Source organism: Acomys russatus, chromosome 17, assembly GCF_903995435.1.
Source record: "Acomys russatus chromosome 17, mAcoRus1.1, whole genome shotgun sequence".
NCBI lineage: Eukaryota > Metazoa > Chordata > Mammalia > Rodentia > Muridae > Acomys > Acomys russatus.
In genome coordinates, this window is record NC_067153.1 from 34,863,400 (window position 1) to 34,887,872 (window position 24,473).

Genomic DNA, 24,473 nt, shown 5'->3' on the forward strand with positions numbered 1-24,473 from the left:
TGAATCATAAGCATGCATTAGAGAAAGAGAATCTATGCCAGAGTATATATGTCAAACAAGTTATGAAATATCACATATAGATAAAACATGTTATGGATCTGTATTTATGAAATGTAACCCAAAGTTCGAAAATGTACCTGTTGCCCATCCTAAGTAGAAAATACAAGTATTTTGTAACATCCATTAAATTCGACTACCTATCCAATAAATAACAGTCTTGTATTTATATATCCACTGAGAAGGCATGATAAATCTGTGCAGTCACAGTAAGTAATGGCTTCTAAAATGAAAATAGTCTTTAAAATACATTATATCTGCTCTACATAGAAAATTAAATTAGCAACTTTCCATTTGATAATGTTCCCTTAGAATATCAGAGGTAAAACCATTCCTTAGGCATTCCAACATGAGCATATTTGCTATATCTGACTATATTTTCAAACGTTCATGTCTTGCTTTGTTTGTTTATGCTTTTTGTTCCTTTGTTTGGATTCTTTACAATAAAATGAAGCCAATAGCTTTCTTAAAATCCTTTATTGAGCCTTCTTTATAGACGAAAGAGAAAGTTCTGAACATGATTGCCTCTGTAATATGGCACTGATAGCTAACACAGTTGGCTTTATTTTAGTATAAATTGCATCATCTTTGGAATGACTCAAAACAGTAGTTGATGTATTTATGAAAAAAATAAAACAAGCTACCTGCTTACTTTCTGCTGCTAAAAAGGATGTGTCCTCCTTAAGTGTATTCATTGTATGTGAAACTGTTGTTTACTGAAACACACTTGACTAAAGTCGCACTTCGGTTAATTTTTTTTTTTCAGAGTAATTATGCCTTTTGTGCTGTTTGAGAAAAATGAGTTACCAATTAACTAGCATTTGCAAAAAGAATTTGGAATATATTTAATTTTGTAAAAAAGTATTTCCTTACAGGCTTTCCTTTTAAAGACTTAAAGTGATTTCAGTACCTCTTAAATACAGAAACATGTCCCATAATTCTAATCTACACAAGAATTCTAATATTTTGCAGCTCAGTGTGGTGGTGCGATGTCAGATTTCAGTGGTGTAATACTCAGTCCTGGTTTTCCTGGAAACTACCCCAGCAGCTTAGATTGTACGTGGACAATAAAGCTGCCCATCGGCTTTGGTATGTATAAGTATATGAAAAACATTTCAATATTTATTAATGCATTGTTCAGAAGAAGTATATATGTCTAATGAAAACATATATTTACAAGTTGATGTTTCATGAGTATATGAAATAATGTGTATTGAGGAATACAATTTGAGTAATATTTGCTTCATCAAAATTTTTTGAATGGACTATTTGAAAAATTAAAAGATACATTATTGGTTTTTTCTTTTTCTTTTCTCACAGACAAACCATTTTTTGTGTCTATATACACCACATTCTTTAGCTATTCATCATCCTCTAAATATTTAGATTGATTTCACGTATTGATTTTTTGTGAATAATGCTCACTGACCATGGAAGTACAGATAGCTGTTTGACATACCAATATTATTTCATTTGGATAGTTCCCAGAGTAAGGATAGCTATATTAATGTGTAGAGTTTGTCTGTGCAAATTATCTGAGTTAGAAACATGCATCAAGGTAGATCTAACATAAGTTCATGTGACATTTCTTTTGTAACTAGTTTTTTTTTTTTTTTTTTAACATCAAAAGCAAATAACACACAGATAAGCTATTTTCTTTCTGGTAATTTTTGAATATATCACATTATCTTTGTAAGTAAGCCATAATTTACATCTACAAAGTAATATTAAATAATAGCTAACACTTTAATTTAATTTTATAAAGTCTCAGTAGACTAGAACGGACCCATAATCAGTGAAGAGCTCCAGTAAAGCAAAGATTTTTGGGTAGACAGAAAACTCACAGTTCCAGTTTTTGTTTTGTTCTGTTTTGTTTTGCAGCAATATCACTAGCTTCAGCTGGCCTTGTACACACTGCACAGCCTAGGACATCTTGTGCTCCTAACTGTGATTGCCTCCATCTCCCAAGTATCACAAGGATTTGCCACCATGCACAAATCTTGAGACTATGCTTTCAGAAATAAATGGAAGCATATCGAAGTACAAAGATGCAAATTTTTGTGTATGTAGCTGTTTATACACATATGCAATATGGTTAAATATCAAGTAGTATTGTATTTGCTCTTCCTTCTCCAGGTGTACATCTCCAGTTTGTAAATTTTTCTACAGAAACCATACATGATTACTTGGAGGTGCGGAGTGGATCCTCAGAAACTAGTACTGTAATTGGACGCCTTAGTGGCCCTCAAATACCATCTTCCTTGTTTAGCACAACCCATGAAACCAGCTTGTATTTCCACAGTGACTATTCACAGAACAAACAGGGATTTCATATTGTGTATCAAGGTAAGATGGGTTATGAGATTACACAAAGGCTTTTCAATATTTTTAACCAGGGATAGTTTGGTGGTAGCCATGTTGTTGAGTATAGGCCAGGCCGTGCATACCAAATCAGGGGAAATTTAACTTCATATAAACATGTTTTAGTTGTCTTAGAAGATAAGACAAGCTGAAACTAGCAAGCCTCAACTAGGATGACTTAAAATAAAACTATACATTTGCTTCATGTAATCGTTTTTGTTCCCTGAGAATTCAAAATGCTAATAAGAAAAAAGTTATGTTTTTTTCAAAATTATAATTACACTAAACAAGAAAAAACAAAACATTGGAAGCTAGACACTCTGAATGAAATGAAACTGAACGTTGAAAAGTTAGTATTCATCTTACATTATACATAAACTTGTTTTGAGATAGCATGGCATTGTTTGGTTATATTGCCATAAGAACAATATATGTGTAATAATATAAATATGTATGTTAAAAAGAAAGGTAATTTAGAAAGGAATAAAATAAAATATAAAATATAAACTGAAAAATAACAAAAAACATATTGATGGCCATAGTTCAATAGACCTACGTTCATGAAGACAATAAAGGATTTCGAGCAGGAGATTTATTCCCACTGTGGAAAGGTTTTAGGCTGAAGCCGAGCTAGACTCGGATCCTGAGGATCCATTTTTAAAGTAGTACAGCCTAGGCCTCGTCCTCCATCCTCAGCAGCATAACATTGTTATAGGTGGTATAATCTAGAAACTCAAGTTGAATTTCATGTGATAAATTATCGTAAAGTAGTTGTTATTATGTATATCATCATGTATATCATTAATAATTGCTCAAGTCATTGACTTATTATTTTCTGTTACTTCTGTTCTTATAATTGTAAAATTGTAATCTGCACAAAATAGTTTTGATGACTAAAATGAATGGAATAATAAAATTCTGTTACATCTCTGCAAAGTTATTAAAGAATATCATGAGTCTATAATATTTTAGAAGTGTGTCTTTAAAGGGGGGGGAGTCTTCGTATTGCTTATTGAATTGTCTTAGGTGCCTCCTCCAGTAGAACACACCACTGTCTCCATAAAATGCAGAACTAGCTTTTATATTGAAGAAATTAATTATTTCATAAATAAATATTTTTCCTCTTCTGGGCTACTAGACAACTCAGAGCAACATGTGTGGTACAGTCCAGACATATAATTGAATATTTATTTTACGTGCATGAAAATTTTACTTACCTGTATATATGTGAACCATATGAGTGCCTGGTGTAGAACATAGCTCCAAGTGGATATTGGATTTACTGTAACTTAAACTACCAATGGACGTGAATCACAATGTAGGTGTTGTAAACCCTTTTTTTTTTTTAACTTTTTTTTTCACTTTTAAAAAAATTTTATTTTATTAATTTATTCATATTACATCTCAATGGTTATCCCTCCCTTGTATCCTCCCATTCCCCCTCCCTCCCTCCCATTTTCCCCTTATTCCCCTCCCCTATGACTGTTCCTGAGGGGGATTTCCTCCCCCTGTATATGCTCATAGGGTATCAAGTCTCTTCTTGGTAGCCTGCTATCCTTCCTCTGAGTGCTACCAGGCCTCCCCATTCAGGGGACGTGGTCAATTATGAGGCACCAGAGTATGTGTGAAAGTCAAACCCCACTCTCCTAATATGGCTTCAAATACTTCAGAAATTCATGCAGTGCAAACACAGAATGGAGTCACCACTGCTTATAAAGCACCTATAGCATGAAAGGAAATTGTGATGGCACTGCAATCAGTGATAAACCAATGTGCAATATTATATTATCAAAATGAAAAAAATAAAAGGTAAGAACATGCCTTTCAGTATTAGAAACGAACAATAATCAAAACTTAAGGTCAGCAGAGATATGTCAGGTTGTCCTTTTAGAGAAAATATTTTAAGATTCAAGAGAAAAAGATTTAGCCTTCCATGTATGTAGTTATTTTATTCTAGGTACACGTGGCATAACCAAGAAGCAACTACATTCTATTTATGGAATCAGAATACATTTGATTAAAATTGTGGCTCTATGAAGAGTTTACATTTTTATTCTTATTCATAATTTAGATAAATTGCACCAGCGGGTATGGTAGCTGATGCTTTTGTATCAATTATCCTTTTAAATATGAAAATTATAGATATGAGCAGAAATTTTCATTACATTATTTCTGATAGCCTTTAACATAAGCCCAAATTAGTATTTATGAAATAACTAACCCTGGACAGTATCTTACTGATTGCTAAGTTACAAATAGTCCCCGTTTGTGGTCTATAAAATTCACAAAACGTTTCTTCTTTTTCACTTTTCCCCACAGCCTATCAGTTGCAAAGCTGTCCTGATCCTCGCCCATTTCGAAATGGGTTTGTAATTGGAAATGATTTTACTGTGGGCCAAACAATTTCATTTGAATGTTTCCCAGGATACACATTAATTGGCAACTCAGCTCTCACCTGTCTTCATGGAGTTAGTCGGAATTGGAACCACCCATTGCCAAGGTGTGAAGGTATGCTTTTAAATGGATATTATCTTCTTAGATGATGTTGTTCGTTAGTGATTCATGGTGCAATGGGGGGGGGCGGGGTATGGGGAGCATTCTTGCTTGTCTTAGTTTCTACAGAATGATAGTGTGTTTTTTATTTTTATCTGAGGACTTTTAATCACAAAAAAGGTAAATAACAAAAATCCCACATTGAATACATATTATATTAATAGCAGAAACATTAACCTTTCACTGAGACTTTAACCACTGTCAGCATTTTAGACACAGTAGAACTTCTTTTATGTGTTGGTGGGAGGGGGTTCATGTTTTACATCAGTCTGTAAACAGAGAATTAAGATACAGCTACATAATTTGAATTCCTATGCTATAAAAATACTGTTTAAAATTTCAAAAATACAATATGTAGAGGCAACATATATATATATGTATATATATACATAATATGAGAGAAAAGTTATGTGTACATTGATGAATATTATTTTAAATGAATAAAGAACATTGTGACCACCATAGGCGACAAATATGTCATAGACCTTGAGTGGAAACTTTTTAAAAAATTACTACATTTTATACAGTCTTGCCAAGTGAGGTAAAACAAAATAGATACCCTAAACTGCCTAAGATGTATGACAGCTTTGACATTTGCCTAGTATATGTTTGTTATATAAAATGCTTATGTATCCTTTCCCGTAGCTCTTTGTGGTGGGAATGTAACTGCAATGAATGGTACTGTTTATTCTCCTGGCTACCCTGATGAGTACCCAAACTTTCAAGACTGCTTTTGGCTGGTAAGAGTTCCCCCTGGGAATGGAATCTACATCAATTTTACTGTTCTTCAAACAGAACCCATCTATGACTTCATCACCGTATGGTAAGTCAGTGCTGTTCTTTTTCGTTGATTAAAATATGGATGAAAACAAGGTCAAGATAACATTAAATCACAGGTCTTTATTTACAAACTGCCATCCGACTTTTGAACTGACATGATAACTGAGGGAGGCCATACGATTTTGTGGGTTTCTTTCAGAAGAATAAAGTAAATATAATAAATATATTTTAGAATATAGTCCTCTGAAGTAGCAAAAGACTCATAGATAAAAAAAAAAAAAAAAAAAGATTTGAAAGGAGTATCAGAAAATACATAAGGCAGGCAAATGCCAGAATGTGTTAACAGTGTCCTCTATTTATTAAAAACTGCTAAAATTTAAGATCTTTGGTTCAGATAATAATTTTATTACATAGCTATTAAATTCTTATCATAATTTATTATTACAATAAAATTATTATACTATTATTATAGCAGATGAAGAAATGATAAAAGCATAAAGAACGTCTGAATTAATCACAGACATAAACACTACTAAGTGGCAGGAGCACTAATTTTAACAGTCTGATTCTCAAGATTACTGTCTAAGAAAGTAACAGAAGACACCAGCAGCTTTAAGAGATTCTGAATACCATTTGAATGCTAAAGCCCATTTATTCATTACAGTTAATATAGCTGCATTTCATTTAGGTAAAACATAAACCATTTAAGCTTCATATATTAGCATGTTATTTCTTGTGTAGGTGCATTGGCATACCAATTTCAATTTTTTATTCAAAGATTATTTTACTTTGCTCTTAATGTAATGATATGTAATTGTAAAGAAGACCTTCATTAAATTCCTTCAAAACACTATAACACATCAGTATCATTTTCTCCTTCCACAACTTTTGTCTAATAGGGATGGGCCGGACCAAAATTCACCCCAGATCGGTCAATTCAGTGGCAATACTGCATTGGAATCAGTATACAGCACTTCAAATCAGATTCTAATCAAATTCCACAGTGACTTCACAACAAGTGGCTTTTTTGTGCTCAGTTATCATGGTTGGTATTATCTAAGTGTTTCTCTTTCATTTGGTTCCATTTAAATTGTCCTGGAAAATTGAATGTAATATATCTTTATTCAATGACTGAAAATGTATTAAAATCTGACACATTGATCATCAGTGTAACTTATGCATTTCAAACACATTTACTTGCAAACCATGACCTCCTCTAAGTACTTAGGGACATTAACATGTGAGCAAATGGATATAGGAAATAAATCAGTCAGTAATTACCCAGCGGAAAATAATCATTTTGCATGGAAACCAATAAAAGAGAACCAGCTGTTCATATTTTACTGCATGTAATTTGGAGACAGCAATAGATTCTCTGAACAAAAAAAAAAAACGTTTAATCTAGTCAACCTGCTGTGAATATTTCTAAAATTAGCATCTAATATCTTTATGCTCTGGATCAAATTACTCATTCATTTCTACTCTTGTTTAAAAACTGTAGTGTGCAAGAAACTTAGACTTTTAGGTGATAATTCTAGGTCATTAAATTCATAGCTTTTATCCCTGTAAAATTACTCATGGAACTTCAGTTTTATTTGGTTATATAGAATTATTCTGGGTCCCACCTTCAGAGCATTAACTTTTGGAGAAGATAGTTTTCCTAGAGACATCCCTTTATACTGGTTTGCTTCAGATTAGTTGTATTCATTAAAAATAAAAAAAATGTTTATTTGTAATAACTGCATATTTTTATGTATTATAGCTGGAGTCTTACAAAAACCACTTCCTGTCTTACATAATATTGTCAGAATAATCTAAAACATTAACAGGGCAATCTAATCTACTTAATTAGATTTGTAAAAGTTTTATAAACCCTGGACAATGAACAACATTTTGCCCATTATAATAGTACACAACTTAATGCACCATAGTTATTGCATGTTGGTGCAATATTAGATACTTAAGGTTTGTGCTACTGGAAATCCAAGTTTATTAAATATGGTTGGCCTTAAAACAGTTAACTCACATGGAATTTGACAACAGTCTATATGATAGGCAAACTGTTTACCAGTTAGATGATTTATAGCTCGTTTTTCCCATGGTGACACAGGACACCAGGGCTGACTGGACACTGTAGCATTGCTACACAGAAAGTGGGATGTATTCCAGAGATGTTATTCAGGATGCAATTTTGTTTGCTTTACTGAGGCAACCATTGGTGCTGGGATCATATAGACATAGCCCAAAGCTCAAATAATACATACTTTCTTTGCTAGAGAGTCATTGTAGGTAACTTTGATGATGAAAATGAAATAATTAACTTGTTGTTGCATTGTACTATACAGTTTACTCTTTTGGTAAATGGTTGCCAGTATAGCTATCCTTTTATAGTTACACCTGAATAAGTACTAGGAAGAAAGTAATATTTCTTGATGGACTTTCACTGCATAAGATAACCTTCAGGAGAGTTCAAACTCCTTACAAAGATTAAAAAACTGCCAGAATATATTGCCAGAAGAATAGATGTCAGGCATGCAAGAGCTTGGAAAACTTGTGGATGACAAAGAGTGTGTGTGTGTGTGTGTGTGTGTGTGTGTGTGTGTGTGTGTGTATGTGTGCGTATGAATAAACATAGAATACTAATATGGGTTTCCATAGCTATGTGTATGAAATGTGCACACATCTTCATAAACCATGTTTTGTTTGAGTTTTTAGCTAGATTTTGAGTCATGTGTACCTAATAGAAATATAGCAACTTATTAAGTCACCATAGGAAGATGATCAAATAAATATTGGTTTAGTGGTTTATTTTCCAGTTGAAGTTATGTAAGATAGAGTTTGGCGGCACTTTCTGCAGTTTTATCAGTGTAGAAAAGCTTAAATGCAAAACTGCAAGAATATATTTTGCTCCAATTAATGGCATGTATTACATATAACATTGCTCGTCAAAATGCCAACTCTTGGTAACTTTCTATAGCTCAACTCAAGAAGTGCTATCATTTTGCTTCCATCAGGTTGTACTGTAAAGACATTAGGAGATTGGGACCATATATGACAAAGACTCTGAATCTTGTTCTTCTGTCTTTATTTGACTCTAAAAGCACTTTTCCCCCACCCACTTTTGCATTTCCATTTATGAAATCATATCTATAACTCTATTCTAAACATTCTGGATTACTTACTTACCTGTGTCTCCCTAAAAAGCCACCCCTCCTTTCTTAATATTTCAAAAAGCATTGTCATCACTATGTCTGAATTATACTTATTTTTAACCATTTTGATAGCCTCAGTATGGTATGAAGAATTGTTTAATTAGATTTATAATTTAATAATTAGCACATTTGCTGGTATGGTTCTCATTTATTTTTTCCATATATATATATATGTGTGTGTGTGTGTGTGTGTGTGTGTGTGTGTGTGTATCAGAGAATCACTTCTGGAAGTTGGTTCTCCTCTGCCAGTCTTCAGAATTCTTGGGACAAACTCAGGTCATCAATCTTAGTGTCAAGTGCCTTAACCTCTAAGCTATCTCAATAACCCCATGTTGTAACTCTATTCAATAAACTAAAAGGTAGATAGTTATTTAGCTTTTATCTTAAGGTAATTAAATAGGGATTGAAAAGATGTCTCAGTGGTTAAGTGTCCATATTGTTCTTGCAAAGGACTCCTGTTTGAATTCCCTGCCCCCACATAAATGCTTACAACCATCTACAACTGTAGTTTCAGGGGGATCCAACACCATTCTCTGACCTTCACATGTACCAGGGACACACTGATACAGGGACATGCAGACAGAACTGTGAAAATAAACTTTAAAAATATAAAAAATATTATTAAGCTGAATAAGAAAACCTAAGTTTAGAGCAGTTTACTCTCTCATTTGTTTTTCTTTAAATTTTGATGGTTATAAAGATCCATATGTCTCCACAGGCACATAAGTGATTTCTCTCAGGTGTGATGCATTTACTTTATTACTTTAAAAATACTTATTTATTCAATTTATATTCTGATCATAGCTTCTAAGGGATAATAATATGATATAATCTATAATACAGCACATTGTATAATAACGTGATAAAGCAAACAGAAGAGAAAGAGAACCCCTCCAAGGACACAAAAACAAATGCAGAAACTGGTTACATTTTTCATTACTTATGTGCCATTTTAGATGTACAATTTCATAAATGTATGGAATTCTAACCACAGATAAGGAGGAACCACTGTGTGCTCCATAAGATCTTCTATGAAAAAAAAAAAAGAGACATTTTAGACTCAGATATTAGAAATATAAAGATGGCCTGAAAAACAAACTGAAATTTACTAAAACCAATAGCTTGTGTTTAAATCAACAATTAGACACACTGGAATACCATAACAACAAATAATCACAAACCACAAACCATATTACATACATAAAGGAACTGAATGTGTTTGTGTTTGTGTGTGTGTATGAACTACACACCCACCTACCCACCCCCCCACCCACACACACACACACACAGACATATGAAAATGCCACAAAGAACTTACAATGATGCCACTGTTTCATAATATTGTGTCCTCAGGATACTGATGGACACGCCGCCTACACATAAGAGAGCTTGTCTAATGAGACCTTTGGAGAAAACCAAATCTTCATTAAGAAGTAGTTATTGGGTAGAGGTACCTTCTAGATTAGGGGTGGGGGCATGTGCACAACTTTCCTTTTAGCTCCAAGGCCCCATGTGGTGTAGACATATGAATGCTCTGTGCATGCTGCCTCTGTCTCTGTGTGTGAGTCATCTTGATTTAGAGGGACTTGTTTTCTTGGTGCTCTCCATCCATCTTTTACGCTCTCTCCTTACTCCTCTTCCACCAAGTTCCCTAAATCCCCAAGGAGTGGGGGGGCTTTTGATTGAGATATCCCATTTATAGCTGCATGTTCCAACATCTCTTACACTCTCTGAGTACTTTCTGGCTGTGGATCTCTATATTTGTTTCCATCGCTGGAGGAAGAAGCTTCCTTGATGGTGGCTGAGCAAGATACTGATCCATCTGTATAGCAGAGTGTTATTAAAAGTATTTGAGTGCTGTGTTCCTTTAGTGGAGCAAAATTTGGTTTTACCTTAGGTTCCTCTGGTAACTAGTTTCAGGCTCTTGGCCACAAATGTAGCATCGATGATGAAGTCCATCTCATGTAATGAGATTTAAGACAAAATAGATGTTGGTTGGGTACTCCCACAAGATTTGCGACACCATTGGACTCACATTTCCTGCACCAGTGTAGATCAAAGTGTATTTTCTGGGTTAGTGTTTATTCTTTTCCTTTGGTGGTATGCAGAATATCTCATGTACTAAGAACTCTAGCCCATAAGGATGCTCTATGTGGGCACCAGATCCATTTCTTTATGTTCAGTAATTTGTGTAACTGTTGTCTTCAGTGGCCTGCAGGTTTCAGGGAATGCTCTCTGTAATATCTGTTCATCCATCTTTTAACGATATAGTTTGTACACAGCTAATGCTGTATTTGGAAAAGCATTAACTATACAAAGTTTTTGTCCTAAAAGGGGCTACTGTAGATATGAAGACACATTTATATAAAATATTTTAGAATTATTGTAAGCGCATGACCCCCTTGTCTTATAAAAGGTAAAGCCATGTTTATATTTCAGGAGAGAGAGAGAGAGAGAGAGAGAGAGAGAGAGAGAGAGAGAGAGAGAGAGAGAGAGAGAGAGAGAGAGAGAGAGAATCAAGCTTATAAAAGGTTTCATATTTATATGTTCAAAGTACATAGAGAATAGATATTAAATTGTATGTGTGTTTGTGTGCACACACATGTAAAATGAAGTTGTGGATCTAAATACCTAACTACATAGATGTAATTTGATTAAGCAAAACATAATACCATTTACTATTATTTAGATAACCAAGAATTAAGCAAATGGGTGTCTCATCAATGGTAATGTTATATTTTTATAGTTATATTTTTCTGTTAATTTATTCATGGCTTTGTCTTCTATTTTGTTTTCTCATACAGTCTCCTCTAGCCAAAGATCAGCTGAAGCATAGATTTTTGTCAAACAGGATTGAGATTATTGACTTCATATAATTAGTGAGACAATGCACCAATGATGGACACTGTGGCTCCTTCAAAACTATTGTAGGGAGGTGTGTAACAGGCTTTGAACTGTGTGAGATGGTTCGAAGGAAAGACTCAGAGCAATACTGTTCTTTTCTGGATTAGTTGCTTTCCACAAATTAAGGTGACTTTGTTATGGGGTATCTAAGCACATCTTTGGTTTTCCAAGCTAGAAGGATGGTCTTCACGTATATAATTGGTATAGGTTTAATATTCATTCTTATTAGCTCTTGTAGAACAATTTTGCTCAAATGATATGGTCAAATCAGTGTTCTAGTTTCATAATTCTATTATAGCAAGGTCTTGTTTACATATTGCTCAAATAAGCTAAAATAATTATGTGGTCTGATACTCATTTTTTGTGAAACTTTTTGCATTTAATAGAAGATAATTTATATCAGACCTAAATCTGCCTCAACCTGACAGCAGATATCCACCTTTTCATTTTAGATTTGAATATTCACAGTGGTTAAAATGATAGGTAATGATCACTATGGTATATTACTGCAAAAGTCCCATAGCCTGTGGTGATGAATGAATAGGGAGCAGAAATAGAGGGTTGCAAATAAAACATCATGCCAGCTAATGTCCTCTGTTACCTGCTAATGGGCAAGGAAACTCAACCATAAAGAAAAGGCCTTTGTTCCAGACCTTAATGTACTCAGTGCTGTGTAGCGATACCTTCAATTACCCATGTGCATAGGAGGATGTCTATTCATGCAACAGACACTAGAAATTTCCTGTGAGGACTGTGAAAGCTCCCAACACCTTTCTTTACGTTGCTTTCTGTGATTCCTTCTCCAGAAAGTTAAAGCGTTTTCCTGTTAACCTTTCTGATGACACAGAGTTTCCTCTTATCCTTAAAGCCAAGGATTAGTATTTGTTTCCGTCTCTGACAGTCTTTCTCATCTAGAGATAAAGTAGGCTTTTAAATCTCAAATATTAGGTACAGAAATGCCAATTGTGACTTAAGCACTACAGAAATACTCCTGTGGTTCATGTTAACTCATTGGTTTTCCTACAAAATGTGATGTCCATGTATAAATAATGCATATGTATATATCTATCTTCCATCCTCTTTACCGTTTGATAAGTATTTGTTAAACAACATTTTCTGAGTTTTAAGCAAAGCTGTTTAAATTAACTGTAGTTGATGTTAAAAACAATAATGATAAAATAACAAAATATAGTACATAATTATCAATGCTGCCCAAGACCTTTCTTGTATCTACAGATGATCATTGTTGACTTATTGTAAGTAATCACTGAACTAACCCAGAGCTTAGTGTCTGGGGAAAAATTATTTTTATCGTCTGTAAGGATTAATATGTTCTTACTTAGGGAAAAAAAGTTTATGTGCTTGTGCTTTTTTTGTTTTTTGTTTTGGAGGAAAAAATGGCAATTTGCCCATGTTCTCTGTTCTTATTTTCTAACAGTCTCTAATGGCTCACTTGAATAGACGTAGATAAATGTGGCATTCTTTTCTGGAATTGGGTTGGATGTTGCCCTGCAAAGAAAATAGGAAATTAAAAATAACCAAATAATATGGCCAGAATCAAATTCTAAAGCGATTGCAAAAAAGTAAATTTATTGGACCAGGAACCAGATATCCATGCACACTCAAACAAGACACTTAAATAATAGCTATCTGCTAAGATACTGGAACACTGAATACAGTGCATCCATGTTGTTGTTAAAGGGTAAAATGATGTTTCAAAGCTGAATGACATGTCAAACAGAATGCTTCTTTTGAGAATAGAGATTTAGATCAATTGTGAATTTGAAAACCATAAAAAGCTATTCTATGCACCGTTTCTCTTAATAGTCGCAACTGGGAGAGATTCTATGCTGAGCACTCCATGAAAAGTGTGAGCTAAAATATGTGAAGAGACTCTTTAAAGTTTTGGTGACATTATTTATACTGCTCACCTCTGCCAGTCACTGTGTTGCTTTGTCTACCACTGTTCACTGTTCCAGGTTAATTTCCCTTCCCTTGCAGCCCCCAATAAAGAGATTTAATGTTGTGTTCAGTTCAGAAAAAATATGAGTTTTAGCCCATGTTACACTGGTTATATTTGTACTATACCTTCATATGTTCTTTAGAAGTAACTGGAGCATATATTATGTAAAGGATAAAACTTTCTTAGTTTATGATCAACTATTAATATTTTATATTTTATAATAATTATAGTTAAAATATAATTGCATCATTCCTCTTCCTTTTATCCTTTTAACCTTTCCATGTTCCTTATTTGCAACTTCTTCTCCTTCTGTGCCCCCATTCTCTCTCAAACTCATGGCACACACACACACACACACACACACACACACACACACACACACACACACACACACAGAGAGAGAGAGAGAGAGGAAGAGAGAGAGAGAGAGAGAGAGACCATTCAGAACTTGTATGAAATATAATTTCAAGGAAGACAATTTGGTATTGGATAAGCATATAGGAGCCTTATCCTTGGGGAAGATTAATTCTCCCTGTCTCAACAGTTAATAGTTGCCTGTAGTTCTTTATGTGAATGTTGTAGTTGCATGTGCTTTCTTCCTTCCACATCAGCATGTTTATTTGTGTTGTCATTGTTTATGTCTTAATCAGGAAGGAATAGCTTCCTTACTGTTTATCCTTCTGTCATACATACTCATTCTTCATACGTAGTGCCTCTCAACTCACTCTCAACCAAACTGCCTGAACAGAGCTCAGAGATTTGCATGCCTCTGTAGTGGATATAAACATGTTTTTGTTTTGATGCCAAGTGTGGGATGGGCCACGGACTTGTGAGAGATCAAGGGATGTTTATCCATTAGAAGACAAACCACTTCATGCAGGGGCCTGGTTTTCCCCAGCTGAAACACATCTTAGTTCAGACTCTGAGAGGATATATGAGGCCAAAACAGGAGGTGGAGGCTTTTTGTATCTTGGTATTGTTTGGCTGGTCATCACTCCACTTCAAGAAGCTCCTAGAGAGAATGATCCAGAGAACACTTCGGGCTCTGGGTTCCGGCTGCTGTCCTGGGTTCCAGCAGCAACTTTGGTTGAATTGCTGGTCTGCTGAAATCCTGCCAACTACACCAGGAGAATTGCTCCCAGGAACTGAGTCAAAAAGGTCTACTTCTCCTGTTCCCGTTAACCTCTGTTCTTTTCTCTCTAGGGTAGATGCGTTGGAAGGGAGGTATAAGCGTTAAAGAACCTCAAATAAAGTAGGTTTTGAAAAGGTTGACACCTACATTCCTCTTTCTCTTGAGTGCTGGGATTAAAAGTGTGTACCATCAAGCCTGGACCTAAACTTTTCTTTACCTGAGACTTGCTCTATACCAGGCTGACCTTGAACTAAGAGACCTTCTTGCCTCTGTCTACTGGGATGAAAGGTGTTTCTGTATTCAAATTGTATCATACAGACCAGAAGATCTTTGGATATAATCTCCTTGTGAGAGCAGCCATGTTCTGAATTACAATTCCACTAAAGGTGGAAAATTTCCCATAGTGAGCAGAAGGTTTTAAATTATTATTGGGCAAAGGCAGGGCCCTTGTCAGTTTTTATCTGTTGAAGAATGTGCATGACAAACAAGGTGGAGACCAAGCATATGATGAATTAACCTTTTTTAATTTTCTCTCATCTGGGCTATAGCCCATATAAAATGTGAGTACCTGTCAATGGTAACAAAGACACATTTTTGTCTGCCAAATTGGGGAGTGTGGGTGACAGCAATTTGCCATAGTGCATTGGAATTGAGACCTCTGGGGTTAGTGCTCATAGTTTATAAAGCTGGGCTAGTAATAATGGATGCACACCAGGAATGTATTTTTATTATCCTCTGGAGCTGAAGAAGAAGGATGTGGGGAAAGTGGGCCTGAAGCTCTTTTATATTTGTGTGATTGCATGAATGGAATTGGTCTGCTTTCTTTATGGAGGCTGTGAACATTCCTTTAGAAGTAGCAGTTCAGCAAGGGTGTTTCTATCAGATATCAGACCTGGCAGGAGACTGTGGGATCTGCCATTCTGTTTCTTTTCTTGTTTTTTGATTTTTTTCTTTTCTGTTTTGTTTTGTTTTGTTTTGTTTTTGAGACAGGGTTTCTCTGTGGTATAGCCCTGGCTGTTCTGAAACTCTCTTTGTAGACCAGGTTGTCCTCTATCTCACAGAGATCTGCCTGCCTCTGCCTCCTTGAGTGTAGGGATGAAAGGCGTGCACCACCATTCCTAGCAGAGGTCTGACATTCTGGATGTTGAGAGAAGTGGCCCCTTGCCTGTAAAAAGGTGGAAACATGTATGAGGGATCTTCCACATCAGCATGTTTATAACTGCTCTCATTGTCTGGGTCTTGTTCAGGCAAGGGTATTGTTAAGCTATCATAAATAGCTTCCTAATTGTTTTATTTATTTATTATTCTCTTATACATTACATCTTTATTGCAATCTATCCTCCCTCCACTCCTCCCAATTCCTCCCACACGTTGCTTCTCCCAAGATCCACTAGTCTTCTATTTTCTATAGAAAAAGAGTAGGGCTTCCAGGTATATCAACTGAATACAGCATAGCAAGATGCAATAAGACTAGGTATGAACCCTCATATCAATGCTAGATGATGCAACCCAGTGGAGAAAGGGGGTGCCAAAAGCAGAGAAAAGACTCAGAGACACACCTACTCCAATTCTTGCGAATCGCTCAAAAACCACATGCTAAACAAGCACAACATGTATGCTAAGGACATAGGGTAGAACCATGCAGACATCATGATTGCTATCAGTCCCTGTGAATCTCTATGAACCACACTCAGTTGATTTTGTGGGTTGTCTTGTCCTGGTATCCTAGATCCCTCTGGCTCCTTCAGTCCTTTCTTCCATATTTCACCAGGTTCCAAAACCTCAGCCTAATGTTTGGCTGTGGGTCTCTGCATCTTCTCCCTAGAGCTGCTGGAAAAAGTCTCTCTGGTGATGAATGGACTAAGCGTCCATCTATGAATATAGCATAATATCATTTGGCGTCATTTCATTAACTTTTCTTGTGGGGAGGGGAGTTACTTAGCTGTGTTTGATTCGACCCTCCTGCCTGACACATGATAAGATTTTGATGAAGACATACTAATTAAGTGTATTTCCAAATCTGTCACTCTCTGCGCACTATCAAATTGTATATCTCTGTATTAATTCACATCTCCTCAAAAAGAAACTTCTCCAGTGATGGCTGAGCACAGCACTGATCTATGGGTATAGCAAACTATTGCTAATGAGTGTTTTTGTTGCTTTGTGATTTTCACAGGACAATAGAACTTGGTTTTCCCCAGATCCATGGCATAACTCTCAGATACTTGGCCAAATGAGCAGTGTCAGATATTGGTTCCACCTCAAGGAGTGGCCCTTTTTAACCAATCAGAGATTGGCTATTTACTCCCACAACATTATGTGTTTATCATACCATCATGTCTTTCAGGAAAGTAACCATGTAGATTACATTTGTATTTAATTTGTTGGTCGCCTTTTTACTCTGCTAATGAGCAGATTGTCTTCACTACAAGGAACACTAGTCAAGAGGTTTGGAAGTTCTATGTAGGCAGCAGCTTGACTTCTTAATATTCAATGTATATGTAAGTACTGTCTTCAGGATTGGAGTATTACCATGAATTCTTGGGGGAGTAGCCAATAGTGTTTGCTATTTTATTAATTCAATATTCTCTGATTATATATACAACCAATTTGTATAATTTCTTGACTTTTGTTCTTTATATATTCTATACATTAATTCTCTATCAGACCTGTAGCTGGCAGATTCATTCCCACTCATGAACTTCCTCTTCACAGGATGATTTTTTTAGACTCTGGAAACACCGTAACCTTCAAAGGATCTCAGCACTTTAACCTTCTGGGCATTAAAATTAATTAATATTTTTGTGCATATCTTTTTACTTGCTGTGTTAGTAGCTTTAGGATAGAGAATACACATTCGTTATGCCTGGCCCTAAAATGTGTCACTTGTACAAAGAATTATTCTTTTTACATTAATCCATACAATAAATTATTATGGTAGTCATGTTCTTTAACCAGCTAGTTCCCCAATGACTGACAAACAGAGACTATGATTTATTTTTAAGCCATAAGCACTATGCAGGGCAGATTTGGAGCTACTCTAATTCTAGTACCTTCAAACCCCCATAAAAACCTATCACTTGCCAATCTGATGGCTCCCAGGGCACCATCTTGCCTTCTTTCCTCCTCTCTTTCTGGCTTCCTCTCCTGCTTCTCTTCTGCTTCCTGCTGCCTAAAACCCACGTATGAGCACCTAAAACTCCACCTCCCTCTCTTCTACTCAGTGATAGTCTTCAGGATCTTTATTTAGCAGTCAGGGACAATTAGGGAACATTCCTTATAATCACATGGTTACAGGAGGTAGTTCAACATTCATAACAGTGCCCATGGAAGACCAGTAACCAGATCTCAAGGCACTGAAATTAGCATTTTAAACCCAGAACTTCCTCCAAAGGTTGCTGTATTTTGTATTCTAATATATTACAAATCAAAGTAAACCAGTGAAGAATCCCAGCAATTTATCAGTATAGATCCAGAGTGGATATATAGATCTGTTATTGAAAGTTGGAGAGTTCTTTTCAATATTTATAAAGAAGGAGCCCGAATTTGGAAGTCATGTTTTATAGAATAAAAAAATTACTTCAGTATTCATACAGATGTTGACATTATACAAAGAATCTAGGTTCCTTTAATGTGACGCATGTCTTTCTCTATTCTAAGTCTTTAAATTATTCTATTTCAATTTCAATTTTATATCCATTTCATAAATAAGAAGACCAAGGTACAGAGTTTTTGAATTTTTATTGTTTGAAAATTTCAAACATTTATTCAGTGTATCTTTTGAATTTCTATTCTCTATTTCCTTCTTCCAATTCCCCCTGGGCTCCTCACCAACACAGCTCCCTTCTAATTTTATATCATCTTTTTGTAATATATGAACCCTGTCACGAATTCTCATATGTGCATAGGTGAAGGGTCATATACTATTCATGGATGACCTATGAATAGCCATGAAACAAAGAAAACTGACCTTCTTTTCACTCACAGCCATCTAATGTCAATTATTCTTCAGATGGTGAATGTGTCTCCTGAACCTCTTTCCATCATGCTAGAATTTTTAAATAGCTTGTTCTTTATATTTGGGTGTAAGTGGGTATGGACATGGATACCTTACTCCTTTTCTTTAAATTACATTGAACTCAGTTATTCAGCAAGTATTTACTAGATGTTCACTGTATGTTTGATTTTCCATGTCTACTACATAATCCAAAAGATAAAAGTTAATAATATTGCCAGAGTCTCATTTTTCTAAGCTGTATTGAGTGCATAAAATTAAATCTTAAGCCAGTAGATTTCATATTATTAAAATTCCCAGAAGAGAAATAAAGATGTGAAACAAGTTAAGTGATAGCAGTGTAGAAGTACAGTTATGTAGAACGCAAATTTTAGACATTTTGTTATCAATACTAACCTGCCAACTGAGGTAGAGTTTCTTGATTGAGTGATAGAGTAGTCTAGAAAGTGCTAGGTCATGGTTATGTTTGCTTTTCTCAAACTTCATTTTTAATAAAAACAAAAATGTTATTTAGTATTTAAGAAGAGTATAGCAATCTGAGTGATATGATGTATTAATTATGTGGTTCTTGAGATTAAAATTTTCTCAGGCACTATCTGTGGCTAAAATTTACATAAGCTGGTTCAAAGTTTGGAATAGATTCTTAAGCAGGCTTGATCTCTATTCTCGTGAATTTCCAGCTGTGGTTATTGTTATTTTTATTCCTATTGTAGTAAGGTATGGTTAAAGTTAAAGATTTTTATTTGGTCTCAGATTAAAATAATTATATTTTTAAAATATTGCTTACATAATCACATTATTTATCTGCAGTCAACTTCTTTCCTGTCCCAGAGGTTTCGTACCCAATCTTCATGAATTCTTTTCTGTGACTACATGTTTTTTCTCCGTGAAAATCGTTCTTCTCTGTATCCTCTTTCTTCCCAACACACACACACACACACACACACACACACACACACACACACACACACACACACCATTACCACCACTACTACAAACACCACCACATATAGTCTTGCTTCGGTTAGACAAATTCTACCCATTAACTGTTTTAATCACGTCTTTCTCATACATTATTAAAATGTATATGAGAATGATTATAAGTACTTTTAATGTGCATTTCTAACATCTATCAGAGCTTTCATCTATTCACCAAACATGTGTCTGTCTGTCTGTCTGAATGTCTATATATTTGAATGTATGTATGTATGTGTGCATATATTTGTATATATATGTGTGCCATTGTTAAAACTTGTTGGAACTTGTTTGTTGGAGCCCACTTTGTTTCATCCACCAAGTATGTGTGTGTGTGTGTGTGTGTGTGTGTGTGTGTGTGTTTGTGTGTGTATGTATGTGTGTGTATGTGTGTGTGTGTGTGTGTGTGTGTGTGTTTGTTTGTTTCTGTGTTTCTGTATTTTTGTTTTTTCCTTCTCTATCAGAAGTCTAAGCCAGAAGCTATCAGGTCTGGCAGTTATGGAATTAAAGAGAGTTTAGAATTATTCACCAGTCACAAATAGTCCTGGCCACAAGAAGCCAGGAGTTACCTGTTTTTTGGCTTCTTTGAGCAATGCAATGTCCCACCTCAGTTTTACCCTGGTGACAAAGCTGGCCTTTGGCAGTTATACAAATCACTTAACAGTGTAAGAAACAAAAACATTCTAACAACTAAAGAACTAATTATTTTCTCCCTTGATTGTATTATTTTTACAGATGAGTAATTGGGAGCTTAAAAGTATATTTTATTCTTTCAAAAGTTTGCATAATTTTTCATGTATGTGTATGCATGGAGCTTTTCAGAAAAAGAATAAACAAACATTGTTTACTTTTATAGCCTACCAACTAAGAGTGTGCCAACCTCCACCAGCTGTACCTAATGCAGAAATTTTGACAGAAGATGATGAATTTGAAATAGGTAAAGTCTTTATAATTACTTCCAAAAAAATACTCATAGCACAACTATATTTCTTGCAAAGAAACTAAAAAGCGCAATCATAGAAGACTGTTGGTTGATAAGATTTGTTGAGATCATGAAGGAGGGAATACAATCAAAAGAAGAAAAGAAACAGTGAACAACATTTAGGAATGATGTTGGTCTAGGCAGTATTAAATTTTTGTGTTAGTGTGAAGAAATTCCATGACCCATGTCTGGATACCTTAGGAATAAGCAATGCATGGCATTTGTAAAAATTTGACAAATTCTAAGGATCATGCTTATGTAAACAAAATTATTTCCTTGTGGGAACAGCTTCTATGTAGCTGATCTGTGTCATGAAAGTAGATCAGTACCTTACTCCTGCCTTCATTCATGGTTCATCAGTGTCTTCAGACCTTGGTGGATCAATGTTAAGAGTTTTCCCTGCTTAAAATTGATGGTGTTGTAACACTGATTAAAAATGAGGAGCAGTCATCCACCTACACTTTGCAGCTTCTCTGAAGGATTCTTCCCTTCTTTATGTTAACAGGTGATATTATCAGATACCAGTGTCTTCCAGGGTTTACACTGGTTGGCAATGCAATTCTGACATGTAGACTAGGAGAGAGGCTGCAGATGGATGGGGCACCTCCAGTTTGTCAAGGTATGATGTTTCACAATTATTTACTTATTTACGTTTTTGTTGAGACAAGATATTGCTATATAGTCTAAGTCGGCTTAGTTTCATCTGCCACTGTCTTCTGAGTGCTGGGATTACACACAGCACTTACCTAAATTGTGGTTATTGGCATTCCAAGTATTTGTTTTGTAGTTGGGCTTAAAAGCAAAATTGAAAAGAAAATGTGTCATCCCAGTGTTGGATTCTTACCTGATAATATGATTTTGAGGTATACAATTCCTATGTGATCATTTTATCCAATTATTTCTAGCATGTGCCAATTAAAAAAACTTTGTTCTTCTGAGATTTAATTTTTCTTAATTTACCCAAAGTCACTTCAACTTATATGAAGGATTTTTGCTCTACAAGATATGACTAAAGATAAAGAAGAAGGGAAAAATCATTAAAATAAAGGTTATATTGACAACTAATTTTATTAGGAAAAATGTATTCTAATCACCAGCTGTACAATTCCTTATTTATTACATGTGAAGAATGAGAAGATGTTCTTAGTTATTCTGACTGGTGTAAGGTGAAATGTCAGAATCGTTTTGACTATGGACACTGAACATTTAAGTGCTTCTCAGCTATTCAAGATTCCTCTGTTGAGAATTCTCTGTATAGCGCTGTACCACATTTTTTATTGGGTTATTTTGTTTGTTGGTGTTTAATGTTTTGAGTACTTTATATAATTTAGCTTCTAGCTCTTTGTGAGATGTAGAATTGGTGAAGCTCTTTTTCCCAATCTGTAAATTGTTGTTTCATTCTCTTGAGTTTCCTTGGCCTTACAAAAGCTTTTCAATGTCAAGAAGTCCCATTTATTAATTGTTGATCTTAGAGTCTGAACTGTTGGTATTCTGTTCAGGAAATTATTTCCTGCACCAATGGGTTTAAGGCTCTTCTCTGATTTCTCTTCTAATGGATTTAGTGTATCTGGTATTATATTGAGGCCTTTGATCCACTTGGATTTGAGTTTTGTGTGAGTTGATGAATATGGATCTATTTGCATTTTTACATGTAAACATCCAGTTAGACCACTACCATTTATTTATTTCTGGGTCTTCAACTTGATTATATTGATCAACCAGTCTATTTTTATATCTGTACCATCCAGTTGGTACTATGACTATTTCTCTGTAGTACAGCTTGAAGTCTGTGGTGGAGATACCTCCAAAAGTTCTTTCATTGTATAGAATTGTTTTTAGGTATTCTGTTTTTTACCATATGAAGTTTAGAATTGTTCGGTCAAGGTCTGTAAAGAATTGTGTTAGTATTTTGTTGGGGATTACATTAAATCTGTAGATTGCTTTTGATAAGGTGGCCCCTTTTACTATGTTAATCCTACTGATCCATGAGCATGGGCCATCTTTCCATCTTCTAAGTATATTCTTCAATTTCTTTCCTCAGAGACTTGAAGTTCTCCCACTGGCAGAACTGCCTTGACAGAACCCAGGGAAAGAGGAAAAGCTCAGTCATGATACTGTTGATGAGAAGGGGGACTCTTATTTCTCAGCAGTAGGGAAGTGGGTAGTTGAGAGAGAGAGATGACAGACTAGGAGCTGAGGAGGGATAGGGCTACAAACAGGATGTAAAGTGAATAAAGAAATAAATAAATGCATTAAGAAATATTAGGTTCAACAGACAAACACACTCAGCTAATCCAAACCTAACCAAACAACCAACATTTATCTGCTTTTGTGTGTAAGCATTACAATGTTAAGGCCATGGTATTGTCACACTGACAGAAACATCAGATTCTTAGCAAAAACCCAGGAGCTCTAGAATAATGGCAAGTAACTATATGTGAGTCAGACTAGGCTGGTTAGACAGATGGAACCCTGAGTTCCAAATGGGCAATGAAAGTTTTCTTATAAAACGCTTATAGAAAAGGTCGTCCACATGTCTGTTGAACATGTAAAAAGACATGTAACAGAACTGGGCATGAATTTATAGTAATTTACTATGTTATCAAGGCAGCTAAGTCAGGGATTTGAAAGACTAATATAATTAAGATGTTCAAACTGTTGATCATGCTGGCCACAATTCTAAATCGTTACTTATTATAAATGGTTGCTAATTTGAATAAAATTAAACTTTTTTTTTTATTATTAGAGTTTCTTGGATTACTTCCTTTATTGGAAACTTTTCTGGCATATATAAATGTCTCCTGAATAGTAGCTTAGTTGTTACTAGAAAACCTAGTCAAAAATCATGAGCAAGGTGTGTTACTCTTTTCTGTATTCTCTGCACGTTAAAGGACAAGACAGGAGGATTACCCACAATTTAGAAGCCAAACTGGCCGATAAACTAAACCGGTAGCAAGTCTGAAGTACAAAGTGAGACAGTAGCTCAAAGGACAGTAGCACATTGATTAATATCTAATTATGTTGTAAGTAGAAATTAGCATTTCATTTTCTACCTTATTGGAATCTTTATGAAATGATGAAGGATCTTCAGAGGAGGCTCTTACACGAGCAGATAGAAAGGCAGTTATGAAATAGTCACAATGCGAGAATATCTTATTATGTTCTTAGTCAGGGTTATGGCAACCTCTCGAAGCTGCTACATCTGTGGCTTAAACACGTTGTCAATGCCAGTGATTCAACTCTTTCCTTTATGGAAGACTAATCTGTAAATATTGAAAGATCACATAGGATTCATATTTGGTTGCAATTTAAGAAAATGAGAAAAATAGGGTCTCTTACCGTTAGGAGACAGTGCATGGGAAAACACTTGTTCAGGAATAGAAGATGTGTGACCCATCAGGCTAAGGTGGTTTTTGTTTTTTTCTTTTGTTTTGTTTTTTTCCCTAGCCCAAAACATGGAAACTAAGTTGTGTGCTCTTGGAAGGAAAGTTTCTACTCTGGATCCTAATTCAATAACGCTTCCATGAAAATAAACAAAT

The 24,473-nt window shown here is 35.1% G+C and overlaps 1 protein-coding gene across 2 annotated transcripts in view; it reads left to right on the forward strand.

The window, feature by feature from the left end:
* Csmd3 (CUB and Sushi multiple domains 3) overlaps window positions 1–24,473 on the forward strand; it is a 1,090,370-nt gene that overhangs the window by 958,106 nt on the left and 107,791 nt on the right. For both annotated transcript variants that reach the window (XM_051159708.1, XM_051159709.1), the window contains 7 exons: window positions 1,030–1,146; window positions 2,194–2,403; window positions 4,738–4,926; window positions 5,617–5,794; window positions 6,651–6,796; window positions 20,809–20,889; window positions 21,440–21,553. In XM_051159708.1, the coding sequence (XP_051015665.1) occupies window positions 1,030–1,146; window positions 2,194–2,403; window positions 4,738–4,926; window positions 5,617–5,794; window positions 6,651–6,796; window positions 20,809–20,889; window positions 21,440–21,553 (1,035 nt within the window). The remainder of the gene's footprint in view (window positions 1–1,029; window positions 1,147–2,193; window positions 2,404–4,737; window positions 4,927–5,616; window positions 5,795–6,650; window positions 6,797–20,808; window positions 20,890–21,439; window positions 21,554–24,473) is intronic.